Source organism: Montipora foliosa, chromosome 4 (genome assembly GCF_036669935.1).
Source record: "Montipora foliosa isolate CH-2021 chromosome 4, ASM3666993v2, whole genome shotgun sequence".
Lineage (NCBI taxonomy): Eukaryota > Metazoa > Cnidaria > Anthozoa > Scleractinia > Acroporidae > Montipora > Montipora foliosa.
This window is the reverse complement of record NC_090872.1, coordinates 19,676,960-19,691,959: the sequence shown is the minus strand read 5'-3', so window position 1 is coordinate 19,691,959 and position 15,000 is coordinate 19,676,960. Positions and strand designations below refer to the sequence as shown.

The 15,000-nt window shown below is 40.2% G+C and overlaps 1 protein-coding gene across 2 annotated transcripts in view; it reads right to left on the bottom strand.

Moving 5' to 3' along the window:
• LOC138000201 (uncharacterized) overlaps nt 1–15,000 on the bottom strand; it is a 26,482-nt gene that overhangs the window by 6,046 nt on the left and 5,436 nt on the right. For both annotated transcript variants that reach the window (XM_068846442.1, XM_068846443.1), the window contains 15 exons: nt 12,613–12,683; nt 11,461–11,587; nt 11,308–11,376; nt 11,138–11,226; nt 10,277–10,350; nt 9,563–9,645; nt 8,624–8,707; nt 6,817–6,875; nt 2,828–2,905; nt 2,389–2,449; nt 1,920–2,019; nt 1,453–1,490; nt 789–849; nt 284–381; nt 5–154 (listed from right to left, as the gene is read on the bottom strand). In XM_068846442.1, the coding sequence (XP_068702543.1) occupies nt 5–154; nt 284–381; nt 789–849; nt 1,453–1,490; nt 1,920–2,019; nt 2,389–2,449; nt 2,828–2,905; nt 6,817–6,875; nt 8,624–8,707; nt 9,563–9,645; nt 10,277–10,350; nt 11,138–11,226; nt 11,308–11,376; nt 11,461–11,587; nt 12,613–12,683 (1,242 nt within the window). The remainder of the gene's footprint in view (nt 1–4; nt 155–283; nt 382–788; nt 850–1,452; nt 1,491–1,919; nt 2,020–2,388; nt 2,450–2,827; nt 2,906–6,816; nt 6,876–8,623; nt 8,708–9,562; nt 9,646–10,276; nt 10,351–11,137; nt 11,227–11,307; nt 11,377–11,460; nt 11,588–12,612; nt 12,684–15,000) is intronic.

The following is a 15,000-nucleotide window of genomic DNA, read 5'->3' as shown; positions in this document are numbered from 1 at the left end:
TTACAAACATATTTCCTGGTTTAAGAAGGGCGATTTGAAGGAGTGCCGTTCGAGTAGGAACGTTAACACCAATGGATGTTTGCGATAATTTTCTTTCAACTTTACTAAACCTCCTTGCACAAATCTCGTCCATTTGACCATAAAAAACAGGCTCCTGTGAAAGTGATAGAGCATTATCCTCATTTGAAAAAGTGTGGATTTTTATTATACACCTGGCTTGAGATCGACAAAACGCAGACTCTTAAGCCCAAGAAAAAGTTGTAAGGAGACACTTTATCCATACCCGGTACATCTCTTTAGTCTCTTCGACATTGTGATTTTCATCACACAACAGAAGTTCAGAGTCGTCAGTAAATGTAATGTTAGGTTCCACTGGTCTATCTGTAAAACATAAGAGACCAAATATGTCTGCCGCATGTTGTTTAGCATTCTGCGTTCATTTGAGCAGGGTGGAAACATTCGTTCTTAAGCCTGGGTTTGAAATTGGCTCCCAAGCCTTTCATCCGCCGATAGAACAATGGTTTTCTGGCTGGGGGCAGCAAAGAACGATTGCGTCCTCTCAAAAGAGCAGTATCGATATGTATAAACTCCTAACGTGCCTCACTGTTCCTTGTACTAAGTGGGAGAAGTTGTAGCAACGTTTTCACTGCCATTGCTAAAGCAAATCGCACCAGCTTAAGTGCTTCCCGAGATGGGGAAGAGAGAGTATTAGCAATCAGGCAAACGCTTAGCCGTTGAGGGAAAGATAAATGAATGTCAAGGCTCTGCAGTCGGTCTTGTTCATTTACCTGCATTTTTATTCTGTTTTTGAAATAGTGGTGGATTTTGTTTCGAGTAGCTGTGAGTCAGCTGCAGGGAAAAAAACATGTACAAAAAAGTGAACATGAAAATAAGACAAATAAATTGTATCACTGCTCTCAAGAATAATTTTTAAACCTGGTTTTCTTATGCCTCTTCGCAACTACATTAGTTGCTCCATAGTAACTGGGACAAACTTCGCTTGGAAAATCGTTTCATACCCGCCGCTCAATATGCGAATTTTATATATGTTCCATCTCAAATTTCCCAAAGCGCATGCGTATGCAGTGTTGGTTGAGGGGCTTGTTTCTCAAGGGTCTACAAACACAAAAAATTTGGGGCTTTCCAGACATGAGGCCGGATACGTTCATTTCAAGGGTGTAAAGTAGTTTACGGACCAATCAGAGGTCAAACAAAATCTAGATATGGTTCCATGCAGGACTCTCCCTAAATGTGTCATACAAAATTTTGAAATTTGGATAATCTTAAATTATGTAGATGTCTATTGGGACATACGAAACTACAAGTTTTATATGCGAGCGAGCTCTTAGTTCGATTGGCGGACCAAAACAAGAAAAATCATTCTCGACACTCATTCGAAAACCAAGTAATAACTATAGATGGATGTAAGGTAACAAAAAAGAACACGCATACCTCCAGCAAGCTTGTGGGATTCCTACCGGGAGTTGAGCCTGCGAAAAAATGAAGAAAAGCCTTATTAAACAGGACGGCTTCTTGCTCCTTTCGTCTGACTCAAAAAGGGGAAACATTTACTATAAGTGCTTCAAAATAATCTTGATATTTTGATATCTTAAAAATAATCTTCATTTCTTTTTCGTTTCTGACATTTGTCGATCTTTTCTCTAAATTTCCCCTGGATAACAAAACTCTCAATTAGTCTGAGATTCCAGCATAACTTGATGAAGACAGCACAAAGTTTCAAGTCGAGTATCAACTTCGCGGAATGTCTCCGCTCGTGTCGCATAAATTAAATTAACAAGTAAATAAATAAATTGTGAATCAATTCATATATTAACTCGGCGGAAACCATTAATCTTAATATAAACAAGTCCGAGAAAAGGAATCTAAAAATAGGGACACGAGTTTCCGGTGGCACTTACGCTTGCGCAGTGAATGTCTTGTGTCTGTAGTAATGCTGGGAAGCTTCGTCGTCTTGCTCATATCTAGGACATCTTGCTTTCTGACAACCTTACATCGTCCCTTTTATGGACAAAAAAGAGACATTTCAAATAGAAAAACTAGCTTGTGGCCTGTCCTAGTACAAATCTTTAGATCGGCGGCTGAGAGCGTCCAAACAACTCTTGTTAAAAAGAACTCGGATCATATCTTCGCAGACCAGTGTTTCTCAATGGTAAATTCATCGTTTTCGTTGAATAAAAACGTTTGTGGGATCGATATGACAAAAGAGAGGGGAAGATGCAGTATTATTCAAATAAATAATGATATAATTAGCTTTTAGTTCACTTTCTCTGTCTAACTGTGTAACTTCCCTTGAAAATTCAGGTCAACACCGAAACCGAAGTCAATTAACAAAGGCATGAGTTGAGTTGAAAAATAAATTGTTCTTACAGTTTTAACGATGTAGAAATAGGGCGTGTCATTACTGTCCTTGACTATTACTGTGTCCTTCCTGCGGGAAAAAATACCAAACACATTCAAAACGTATGGAGTGTTTGCAAGGACAAACAACAAACTAAATATAAATCACTAGTTTTCATGTAGAAGCCGAAGAAGAGTGATTATCTTTGGCTCGTGGTGTTAGACGTTCGCCGGAGAAAGATGAACCAATCAGGATTCGAAGCTGCTACTAAGCGCAGGATATTGCGTGCAAGCGAGTCACACCTAGTCTTAGCTGATTGGTTGAGAGATTTTTGGCGACCCATGACATGACTGAGTTAGAGAATCAATTTTGTTAAAATGACATTGGCAACGTAAATTTCGAGTTGTTTCCTCCTAGAAATCGGCAAAGTCGATTTGGCTAATTTATTATAACAGTCTGATTACTTACGCGAAATACTTCGTGACAATGGCATCTTTTTCTTCGAAAAACTTCTCCAGTGGAAAATTGCGGAAAAGTTCTATTGACCTGTAAACAAAAATAAATGAAAAACTTTATGAAACCTTATTGTACTTGGCAACCACTACGCATCGCAATTGAGCAATAGTGCATAGTCATGAAAGCAAGACGAAGGCACTTTTCTAGCTAATTAACAACTATTCTACGAGGGCGCGCTGGATATGAAGTGATAGATAACGCCGAATTAGTTATGATCATTTTATATTCAGCAAGACCCGAGTAAAATAATTGTTTTATTAAAAACTTCAGGATCAACAACTCTTCCATCCTAATTTCTGCCTCGGTCAATTCCGGTCCAAAACGGCTTTTGACGGTGTCTTTTCTCAACGGCTCGGAACCGCCCGTCATTTTTCGTAAACTGTAGCATGGAATTTCTATTTGGACAAAAAAATTGATATTTTGGAAAGTGTGTCAAAGAAGGACCTTATGACGTCATAATGTTTTGGGAAATAATTACTGGGTTGCCAGTATGGCAAACCCAGTCGAGGTCTGCGTTTAGTTTGTTTGTTTTCTTCTTTTTCTTTTTTTTTTTTCCGTGTCGGTAAAAGTCTTGCCTGTCACTCCCCTGGTAAGTGGTGTCCTCCTTGTGCATAGAGCCTTCTGCGCGTATTTTCTTAGGATCGAGAGGGTAGTGGAACTGCGTAGATTTCTCTGGTGGACACAGTAGAATCATTAACATAGCCTGCAATGGCGTCGAAAGTCATGTAACGCGAATGGCGTTTTAGTGGATCCTTAAACAAAATATACCCTTATGGAGCTCAATAATGGAAAGACAGTTGGATAAACTAGGCAGGCGGTGAAATACCAACACCTGGAATCTCAAAAGCGACGAGTAATGGACTTCGACAACAATCTATCGCCCGTCGAGCCGAAATCAAAGTGAGCTGTATTTACCTGAAGTACATGGTAATTTGACACGATTGAGTTTCTTGTCTTCACGCACGCAATGAAATAGGAAGAGGTTTTCGCCTCTAAGAGCAAATATGTTGTTTGTTTCAATACTTCAATACATTTTTCGCTGGAAAAGGATTCTGTGGTATTTTCTGCCTTTGTGAATTATAATATCATGTTGTGTATTGAATTTTCGAGCTTAAGGTTGAAATGTGATATGGGAGAAGTTTCTTAGTAGTGCTCTGTAAGCAGGAAGGGTTCACAGGCCTGTTGGAAGCGTGCTTGAGTTTCAACAAAATGAGCCCCAAAATCAGTGAAAAATTGTGACGCAGATGAATAATAAAGTAGCTGCTATTTCCAAAATGATGGAATTACCTGGTGATAAATAACGTCGTACGCGTCTTGGAGAGTAAATTTTGACTTTGCATAAACAAGAGTTGGGCGATTGTGATCTTTGTTTTGACTTCGCTCATTTCATTGTCAAACTTTATAACACTTGACAGAAAAAGAAACTTACAAAAACCCAGTATCTTGCCATCATTTGACACAGATGCTTCACTGTTTGGCGAGTAAACATGCCGCGGTAACTTAATCACGGAGCCCGCTGAATTCCGGCCATGTCACTTTCGATTTTGCGATTTATTTGAACGTAGCAAAAATCTCCCAAAATGTTTGTCGCTGATCGTAACTTTTTATATTCTATATTGACGGTTCAAAACTAATGTTGTTTTCATGTCGTAAATATTTTATTCTCGATCGACCGTCCCGGAAACTTCCTTCTGCTCTTTCTAAAAACTGTGTATCAATAGTTATTTGCTTTTTCATCGATATTTGTTTTGCATGAACCAAGCTAACAAAATCTGTACCTTGCTGAGTTCGCATTTGTTAGCGTTAATAGTATTTTCGGTCAGATGCTTCTGTTTTTTATGAGGGGTTTATTGTTTTGGTCTCCCATCCTAACACTAACCCCGCTGAACACGGATTAACTTCAGTGAACTTTAGTATTACAAAGCTGTCAGATGCTCAGAGGGCACACTTGTGGTGAAAAGAAGTCGTGAGGGAACTTGAAAATTATCAACATGTCAGCCCAAAAGCCAATGTTTCTCGCTTCTCTTTTATTTGTTATTCTTCAGGGACTGGAATGCTGTATTTCAATACCACACAATTCAGTGCCTTCTGATTTTCTGTAACACGTACCACAGGCAACCCAGTGTATGCTTCGGGGAAGCATCTCGTTTCCTTTAAATCCATGCTACAGATTTTGTGTTAGAATGTTCTCATACTGTTGCCTTAAAAAATTGAGAACAACATAGTAGGCATTTTCTGTTTTGGTCACGTGATTTACCAAATATGGTTGTGAGTCGAATCATACAAAGGAATGTTAGATAGAACACATTTGGCAAAAAGGATTTCTGTAGAGTTAAAGGAATTCGAGAAATGACTATTTGAAGGGGTCTATGGCGACGGATTGGTAGTTAGGAGCCACACCCCTTAATAATATGTAAATTATTTACAAAGAAATAAACACTATAATGCCTTAAATTTGCAAACATGTACCAGAGACAACTGTTTAAACAATGTGACGTTTCTGTGATAACTTCGTCAGTTCGATCTTTTGTTGCCGTTAAGTAGAAAATCAGCGAAGCGGATCTCTTAGAAAAAACAAAAAAAAAAAAACCCGCAAACTGAAAGACTTCAAAAAGTGAACTAGGCGTCTACGATAACGAAAAAAGATTTCATATAAAATAATCTAGTGACTGAAAATTTAACCCGTGCAAAAACACTTGTTCAAAGACGTGATTTTCTAAATTCATTAATGTTTATGCAAGTCTTTGACATTTCAAGGCTACAACTTTAACATGGCTGAGTGCCAACGCATACAGTGGCACTGGGAATGGAGTGTATCTTTTCCTTTTTGCAAAACGGTTTTAAGGCTGAAAATATGAACATACCGAAACAAAGCAACGCTACTGTGAGTCAACTATTGATTACAATTGAGACCCAACAAGCTGCGATATAAATTAACTGAATACCACCGTCGACACTTATATAAATGTTAATTTCATCATTGACATAAAATCTAATTATCTGGGAAAAGATCATTACTTTTCGGTCATTTCATTCTCAATATCCCACATTCCCTCTACAGGTGCTCAGATTAAAACTCATACGGCCTCTATCGCGAGATCATGATATTCAGCCAGTTTTAAGCAGACGAAATCTCATTACACGCATCCTCTGCTGCTAATTTTTAAGGTGAGTTCTTTGATAAGCCCCTAACGTTCATAAGCTTTACTTCAATAGGGCTTTTTATACGAGAGAAACGGCGGCGGCATACATAATGCGCGAAAGGAACTATTTATACGAGTATAAACTCCCAGGCCAGGATAAGCCGTGGCTTGAGAAAGCCGTGAACGTAGATTTTGTACCATTTATACGGGGTGTTCGCGTCTTATGTAAGCCGTGGCTTATTTTCTCTCGTATAAACGGCCCTAATAAGCTCCTGCCTTTGGATTCTAATAAAAATTCTTTAAAAATCATTAACACTATACGAGAACTTGGACCAAATCTAAGGCCCCAACTAAGCCCTTTTATAAACGCAACAAATTTGTACCACTAACTGAATTAATCTTCTTACCCGACAAACGATACCTAAGCCGATGATTTATAAGCACACTACAAGAAGACACCTTTCGTTGCCCTGTACGAAAATGTTTCAGTGATATCAAGTCATTAGGTTACCTAGACTGGTTTATGAACCAGCTTCCAGTAGTCTCAAGTTTTAAATGCTCAGTAGTTGTTGAATGATAATTGGAGGTTCGACTCTTACTCGGAAAACATTAGTTTGTTTCCCAAATATTCGCAACTTTCCATCGACATGCCATCGATAAAGATATAATTTTCGGAAAACTTCAATGCCGGATTGCTTATCCCGTAAAGGAAGTGTTTACTCTATAAGGAAACTGTCGCGGTTTGTTGACTTCTAACTTTCTTTTCTCTTTCTTTCTGAGATTACAAGTGGAACTTACCTCAATATTTCAATAGGCAAACCTCCATCTGGGTTCGTGTTCATAAGTTCCATGAAGTCCTGAAAATAAACACCAGTTGTATCCTCATTAACTTGTTAACACTTGTCGATTATATGGCGACTTGACTGTGTTCGTGACAGGACGTGGTGGAATGTTCGACTGAGCGAATAATTAATTCGTCGAGGAAAAACAATTATAGAGAAATAAACAGTTTATACAAGTCGCCTGACATGAATGACGCAATGTTTTCATGTGCTGAGCATCCCATTTGTTTTACATGAAATCAGGCTAATACACAAATAATTGAGTGAGCAACATTAAACTCGCATAGCATCTTCGTTGGAACATTATTGTCGCCGAGGCAGACGGGAATACTAAAAAAAAACTACTTAGATCTTGCGAGGTAGCATAAAGACCCCGGCCCCGGCCATAAATACGTTGCCGAGGGCACCAGTCTTCTTGCCAAAAGGTAGTTTCGCATCAGTCAATTCGCCCCTTACTTCGTTCCTAAAGCGTGAGTGGTGGTTGGTGGCGAACCTCTGAGTGGCGAGATGACCGCAAAGCCTTTTTGGATCAGTAAATTGAGTTCAAATGAAGATGATACTGTTGTTGTTGATGTGGAATAGAGCATGATGTGTTTTAAATTAACGACCATACTCTTTATTGCCGTTTGATTACCTCCGAACAGACCGAGTTATTCCCGAGAAGATAAAACAGCAAATGACATACTCCGAGATAACCGACCTGAGCTTTCTTTCATGAATTTTCCAATCCACCCTTTTTGTTCGAGCGTGTTCAAGAATTCTTTTTATGTGAGACTCGGTCCTGTTCTTACTCGGTTTGAACATGATGGTTTGTCTTTCATGCGGTTGACTCCACGTCCCAGTGACTCTATCTAAATAAGGCCCGTTGGGAGGTGCAGTGGCCTAACGGTTAGCGCGCTGGACTCCACATCGAGCGGCCCGGGTTCGAGCCCTGGCCGGGTCATTGTGTTGTGTTCTTGGGCAAGACACTTTACTCTCACAGTGCCTCTCTTCACCCAGGTGTATAAATGGGTACCAGCAAATTTAATGCTGGGGGTAACCCTGCGATGGACTAGCATCCCATCCAGGGGGGAGTAGAAATACTCCTAGTCGCTTCCTGCTACAGTAACTGGAGATAAGCGCTGGCCTGATGGGCCATTAGGCTCGTAGTAGACTTTATCTCAAAATACCCGAAACGTTTCGGGCCTTTACGGGTGTCACAATTCCCTCCGTATCTTTAGAAGGGAGAGATTTTACGTCATCAAACTCCACAATCATGTGACTTGATAACTTGAAAATAATGTTAAAAGATCGGTCTATCCGGCAAAACAGGTGGATGGCGGTTTGGAAATGGCTTTTGGGACATTCGAGAAACAGGCCCCTCAGGAGCCCATGAGTAGGAGCTTGCCTCTCTCATACACCGTCGTTATGAGTCAAGCTTTCCGCGTATCTTTCTATTTTTAGAACGCCACGAGTTCCTCGGCTCTGAACGCACTGTTTTAAAAGGCCAATCAGAGTGAAGTCATTTTCTAACGAAGACAAATAAATCAGTAAAACTGTATTTAAATCGTAAATGTGAGTCTCCTGCTCAAGGGTTCGTTCTAAAAATAGAAAGATAATCGCAAAGGTTAACTCAAAGATCTACTGTATACGGAGGCTCCTAGTAATGAGCTCCTGGGCCCCTAGATTCTTGACTGGACAGAAGTAACGCCACCATGCAATTGCAAATCAAATGAAAAGCAAGGAATTTCAACACTCCGTTGCTCGAAGGAACTTACACGTACCTCTTTATCTAACACAAGTACCTCTACAGGACCTTTGCAAATCAGCGAATGTTCTCGAGAAGTACCATTCATTAATTCAACAGGCTGGGGGAAAGAAACAGACAAATTAAAAGGATCGCATTCGAAAATTTTCTGCCGATAAGGCACGATTTATCTATTAAGACCGGCTGCCACTTTCAAAAAAACCTGCCACGTCAATTTAAATAAGAAATAGAATATATGTCCGCAAGTTGTAGGGCTGGCATATTGAAGGGACGAATTACCTGCTGGCAGATCAGAGGCCCGTTTCTCGAAAGTCCAGAAACTTTTTTTTTCGGGTGTCACAATTCAAGTTTGTATCTCAAGAACGGAGGGGATTTAGGTCGTCAAACTTCACAGACATGTTTCTTTTAGTTGGCTTGAAAACATGTTAAATAATCGGCTTTCCAAAACAAGCAGTGAGCAGGTTCACAAACGGTTTTTAGGAAAAGTTTTCGGGACTTTCGAGAAAAGGGCCCCAGGTTTCTTTTCTTTTGCGTTTGCTGGGCTGACGAGTACGGGAAAAAGAGTCGAAACTCACTTTGTTGAGCATGCGCGGCGGTTACTTAGCGACCGAATCTTCACGTGATACTCCATGTTGTGACTTAACAACTGCATACATTTCAAGGTCATGGATGGCGGTTGGAGCAAAGTGAGTTTCCATGCTTTGAAGAAAAGGGACGAACTGTAGCATGTGAAGTTTAAACAAGCAGAAAAGATAACGTTTGGCCCGTGAGAACAGAGATGCCAACACATTTTCACTGCGCACATCCTGTGCGATTTTTCCTTTCATCACATTTAAAGGAGAAACATGACACAAACGTATGTCAGTTATCCACGATAAAATTAACAATTTGTCTCCTCAATGACGAAAGAACGCTCGCGCAGTGTGTCGTGAACGAGTTACTTACATCTACTTACATCAGTAGTATTTCCTTGAATTAATTCTCCAAAAGACATCTTAGTGACACCCGCTGCCAGGTCATATACACAAACTTTACTCACTGGCAAATAAGAAATAACAATGCTGTCATTTTTAATTACCAAAAAGTAAGCTGAACATTGAAGTAACGTCGAAGGTGTGCCAAGAATTGAGAATTGAGGGCATAAGTTGGGTAAGGAGAAAAGGCTTTATATTAGGGGTGAAAATTTCTTTCATCCATGTGAATATCAGAAAGAAGGGAAGTTTAAATTATAGAAGAATTCTGTTTCCCACCCTTCGAACAAATGGTGCCTGGATTGTTTTTTATCTGTCTAGTTTCTCTCCCTATCATCGTCTATGCTTTTCAGATTCCAATTTCAATTCTCTGTTGTCTTTGTCCTCGTAATCCTGTTTACCCCATCTAAAACATGAAAATTAATTTTGCGAATGGATAAGGTTACAATTTCTTTACTATTGCCTTCTTTTGGCAAATTGCTTAACAAGTTGGTTTGCTTTTAAATCATCTTGCGCCACATTTCCATCCAATCAAAACTGAACACGTATTCTCCCGCGCCAAGCACTGGTTGCGTGGAATTGCATAACCGATCGTGATTGGCTTATATGGATTGTCTATGAATGTCTGTTGTGATTGGCTAATTTCGATTTCACGATACTCTTTTGCAAAACACTTTTAATAACAAATATCAAACTACCTCTTCCAGAAAGAATATAATAAAATCTACTCGGTACTCTTCCTTGACAAGCTAAAACTCGGCCACTGTCGTATCTGCAAAAGAAAACGAAACTTTTAATTTCGGAAAATGTTCTTCGCATTTAAATCGAATAACTAAACAAAATAAGCGAACCTTAGAGCTGGTTTAGACATATGGCGCAAAAGCAGAAGCGACATAGTTAACAACTTTTGTAAGAGCTGAAGGTGACTTATCAACAACAAGTTAATTAATTGGTCTGTATGTGTTGCTTGTGGTTTTGGTGAATACCAGCTCTATCGAATTTCGAAATGAAAACCGAAAACGGACAGAAAAGCATTTCTCTAAGTGTGCTTCAGGTTAAATATAAGTTACTTAATATAAGTTAAGTGGCTTTCAGGTTATCGCTTCGTAAACCATGACTTTATGTCAAACGGTCAGCCGGATTCAAGCGCTTGGAAGTTAAGGCCACAAGTTCGCTTCAGCGTCATCGTCAAAGTAGATTTGAGTGCAAAATCGTCCCTCTTTGGAAAATTTGCTTTCAATTACATGAAAAATTACTAATTACTGTCATAAATGTTTTGAATTTGAGAAAGCTTTCAATGGTAGGGCAAAACGAACTTGGAAAAAAAAGCGTTCGTACACTACTGTTGTTAGGGTGCTTCATGGTGTAAGTCGTCAGCCAAGGACATGGCTGAAGACGTGCATGGATATTGTTAGGATGGTAAACAGTCACCCACAAATTGGCTGATCTTACATATGCGAACTTGAACATTCGGAACAAAATCATGCAGCGCGGCTGGACAGGAACAGGAAAAGGTCAGTCTAAAAACTTACAGGACCCAGTTGGTGTAAGATATTTACCTCTCATATGCAACACAACGGGACAAGTCAACTTCCCTCTCCAGCGGAAATATCATGAACGCACGCGTACTACGGCATAATCTTTGGACCTGAGAACAAACCCAAATCGAAAAATACAACCTTAGTAAAAGAAATGATCGGAACGATCCTCTTTGATACAGAATTGTTACCTTTTTTAGCTCTTCATTTGTTCTTACAAGAGGCGGTGACGTTAAAGTCTGTCGCAAATCATCAGAAATCTGCCGGTAGAGAAAACAATGTAGAAAGTTATTGCAGTTATATCGGGACATGACATTGAAGTTGGCGCGAGAGTTTCAGTTTACCTTGCTTTTGTCCTTAAAGTTTGGTGAATCAAAACCGATTCCCGCTTTACTCTTTTGGCTGCCCTTCCTTGCTCCCGGTTGGAGTGAAGAAGTGTTGTTTTTGTTAAACCCTTCGGGCCTCTTGTACCTAATGTATACAAAACAAGACATGAACAAAGAGAAAGGATAGTTTCCAACTGAGGTACAACGTAGTGCTTACAACCCTCTAAGAGTATTGAATAAGTGCAGGACGCAACCTTTTGTATTCAGGGTCGGGGTACATTGTTGTTTTCGTATTGTGTGCATTGTTATCTCAACCAATAGCGAGAGCCTTTGCAACAGTCAGTATCGGCGTCCTCCCTGAAAAGAAGCGAAATCATCAACGACCAGTCGTGTGCGAGTACGTCACGATGTCTCTAACTTGATGTTGAAACCGATAAAATTTAAGTCTTAGCGGGTTATTTTCTACTTGAAATTGTTTGAGTAACCGTCGTTTATAAACACGACAGGTGTCAATGTTGGCGCATCAGTATGTTTCAAGTTTAACTATGACAATGTATTCCTCATTTTTGCAATCCGGTGAGCAATGAAGGGCGGATGACTGTATTCGCAGGCTAAAGGGCTTCATTCAGGTAAAAGCAAAACAAACCAGTAACAATAATAAGAATCATTCAAGTCTTGAGAAAACTGAAAGAAGTTGACGGAAAATCCTGCTCTGATTTCCGAGTTTTGAACAGAAGTGCAATTTTTCCTGCAAATAGTCGTCCGTTTTACTGGCGTTTTACTGTGTGATGAATACAAGTAATAAAAAAACAAAGCATTACGGCTTAAAATGTTTTGAACAAAGAAAAAGAAGTAAAGTCCTGAACTAGGAATTTACAACTTTGACCCTTTCTGGCTTCTCCTGATAGTAAAAACTATGGTCTGGCATTGCGAAGAGTAAAAAGTTACAAGGTGACCCGTCATTTTTTTGGTCCATATGCAAAGACACGTAAGTTAAAAAAAACCTTCCCTTTCAAATGTAGAACTCTCCTTTCTCAAAAGTGTGCCACAAAACAGACTAAAACTAAGATGACATCGTGTTGGCACCCACATTTGCTATACATGAGGCAAAAGCCTTGACTTTAAAACAAATTGTACTTGTTGAGATGAATTCCTTCATGTATAAAATACCTTCTCCACCGCATACAGGACGAAACCAACACATGTACAACTCTTGCTGCCCAAGTAAATTTTTCCAAAGCCTGCAAGGTAAAAAAAATACAAATAGAGCTTATTCGGTTTGCAATCTTGCCTCGTCCATGCAACTGTTACTCTAGTATGGATTCAGTAAAAGACAACGACTTTTTCTTAAGGTAGAAACGGTCGTGATTCTGTCGTCAGACGATGCAGCGCTTACCTTTCCCATGTTCGTGAATACATTTTTTTTTTCTGGAATTCGTTTAAGTACGCTCTGCGATCTTTTAAGCCAAACATTATAAAGTCGAATCTCTGAGGCAAGTGTAAATATTTTGACACGGGAGATATGTTTCCGAAAATTATTTGGGCAGCTGATGCGTTCAGGCTTGTTCCTGTTGGTTGGTCCCATTGCCGATGATTTACGAAACCGCAGTGATGTTAATTTTGCTTGCCTTCTTGAATGGCGGAAATTAAAAACATGATGGAAAACCTTTTATCCTGTCGGCTGGGATTACCAAGTATTATCAATAATCGCAAACCAATCTTCTTTGTAAGACAACCGATCATAACCGGATATTGCTGTGTTATTGATGTTTCTTTCGGCAAATCAACAAAACATTTAAATATCCTCTGTTTTAACCATTTAAAACATTTAATTTTTGGTTGACTCCGCAGATTGATCATATAGATACTACTTGTGCCAGGAAAATTTGAAGCTCGAGTCAAGAAGTCGAGCATGGATGCTCCAATCAACATCGTATGACCCGTGCTCGCGCTGTTTCATGGGAGGCCCATACATGGCTAAATGTTTCCTTGTTCATTTTAATCCCGGCCCGAAGCGATCGAGTAAAAAAAATGAGGCAAAAATCTCTCCTCTTGTCTTCCCCTAAGCCTCAGCCATGTCACTAAGAAAATTAGAGAACTTTGGGACATTGTTGCCAGCGAATCTGCAATTCATAATTCAGACACACGAAAATTTGATTTTAATAACAGTAAATTAAACACAGTTACTAAAGCCCCGTGCAAATGGACGCACCATTGTTGGCCAATATTGTTCCAACATTGTTGGATGTTACAGGTTGTGTCTGTTTGCACACACTGTTGCATGTTGTTCCGTGTTGTTGGGAGTTGCTGCACGAAGTTTGAAATTAAACACAGTTACTAAAGCCACGTGCAAATGGACGCACCATTGTTGGCCAATATTGTTCCAACATTGTTGGGTGTTACAGGTTGTGTCTGTTTGCACACCCTGTTGCATGTTGTTCCGTGTTGTTGGGAGTTGCTGCACGAAGTTTGAAATTAAACACAGTTACTAAAGCCCCTTGCCAATGGACGCACCATTGTTGGCCAATATTATTCCAATATTGTTGGGTGTTACAGGTTGTGTTTGTTTGCACACCCTGTTGCATGTTGTTGCGTGTTGTTGGGAGTTGCTGCACGAAGTTTGAAATTAAACACAGTTACTAAAGCCCCGTGCAAATGGACGCACCATTGTTGGCCAATATTGTTCCAATATTGTTGGGTGTTACAGGTTGTGTCTGTTTGCACACCCTGTTGCATGTTGTTGCGTTTTGTTGGGAATTGCTGCACGAAGTTTGAAATTAAACACAGTTACTAAAGCCCCGTGCAAATGGACGCACCATTGTTGGCCAATATTGTTCCAATATTGTTGGGTGTTACAGGTTGTGTCTGTTTGCACACCCCGTTGCATGTTGTTCCGTGTTGTTGGGAGTTGCTGCACGAAGTTTGACAACCTCGTTCCCAGGGATTTTCTCCGCCGAGGAGAGGGTGGAGAAAAGATCTGGGAACGAAGTTGCAAGTTTGAAACTGGTCAAACGTTTCAGCCAACAATTCACAACATTTCTTTTGTTCCGTGATCGCCGAAGCAAATCCAACATCTACAGAACCAACAATTCCCAACATTAGGAGATGGTGTTGGTAGTTGTGTGCAAGCGCACGCAGCCGAATTTTGTGAGTTCGCAATTTTTTTTAATGTGGGAGGCACGGTGGCCTCATGGTTAGTGCACTGGATTCCGTATCGAGTGGCCCGGGTTCGGGTCCTGGCCGGGAATATTGTGTTGTGTTCTTGGGCAAGCACTTTTACTCTCACGGTTCCTCTCTCCACCCAGGTGTATAAATGGGTACCGGCGAATTTAACGCTGGGGAAGGGGGGGGGGGGGGGTTTAGCCCCTGCGTTGGACTAGCATCCCATCCACGGGGGGAGAAGAAATACTCCTAGTCGCTTCGTGCTACAGAAATCGGATAAAAAGCTCCCAATAATGCTGCGTCTGCCAACACCATCCAACATGGTTACATTTACTTTACCGCTACAAACATCTGCAGGACCAACTTGGATCTTGAATCTTCCTCAATAGCCATATT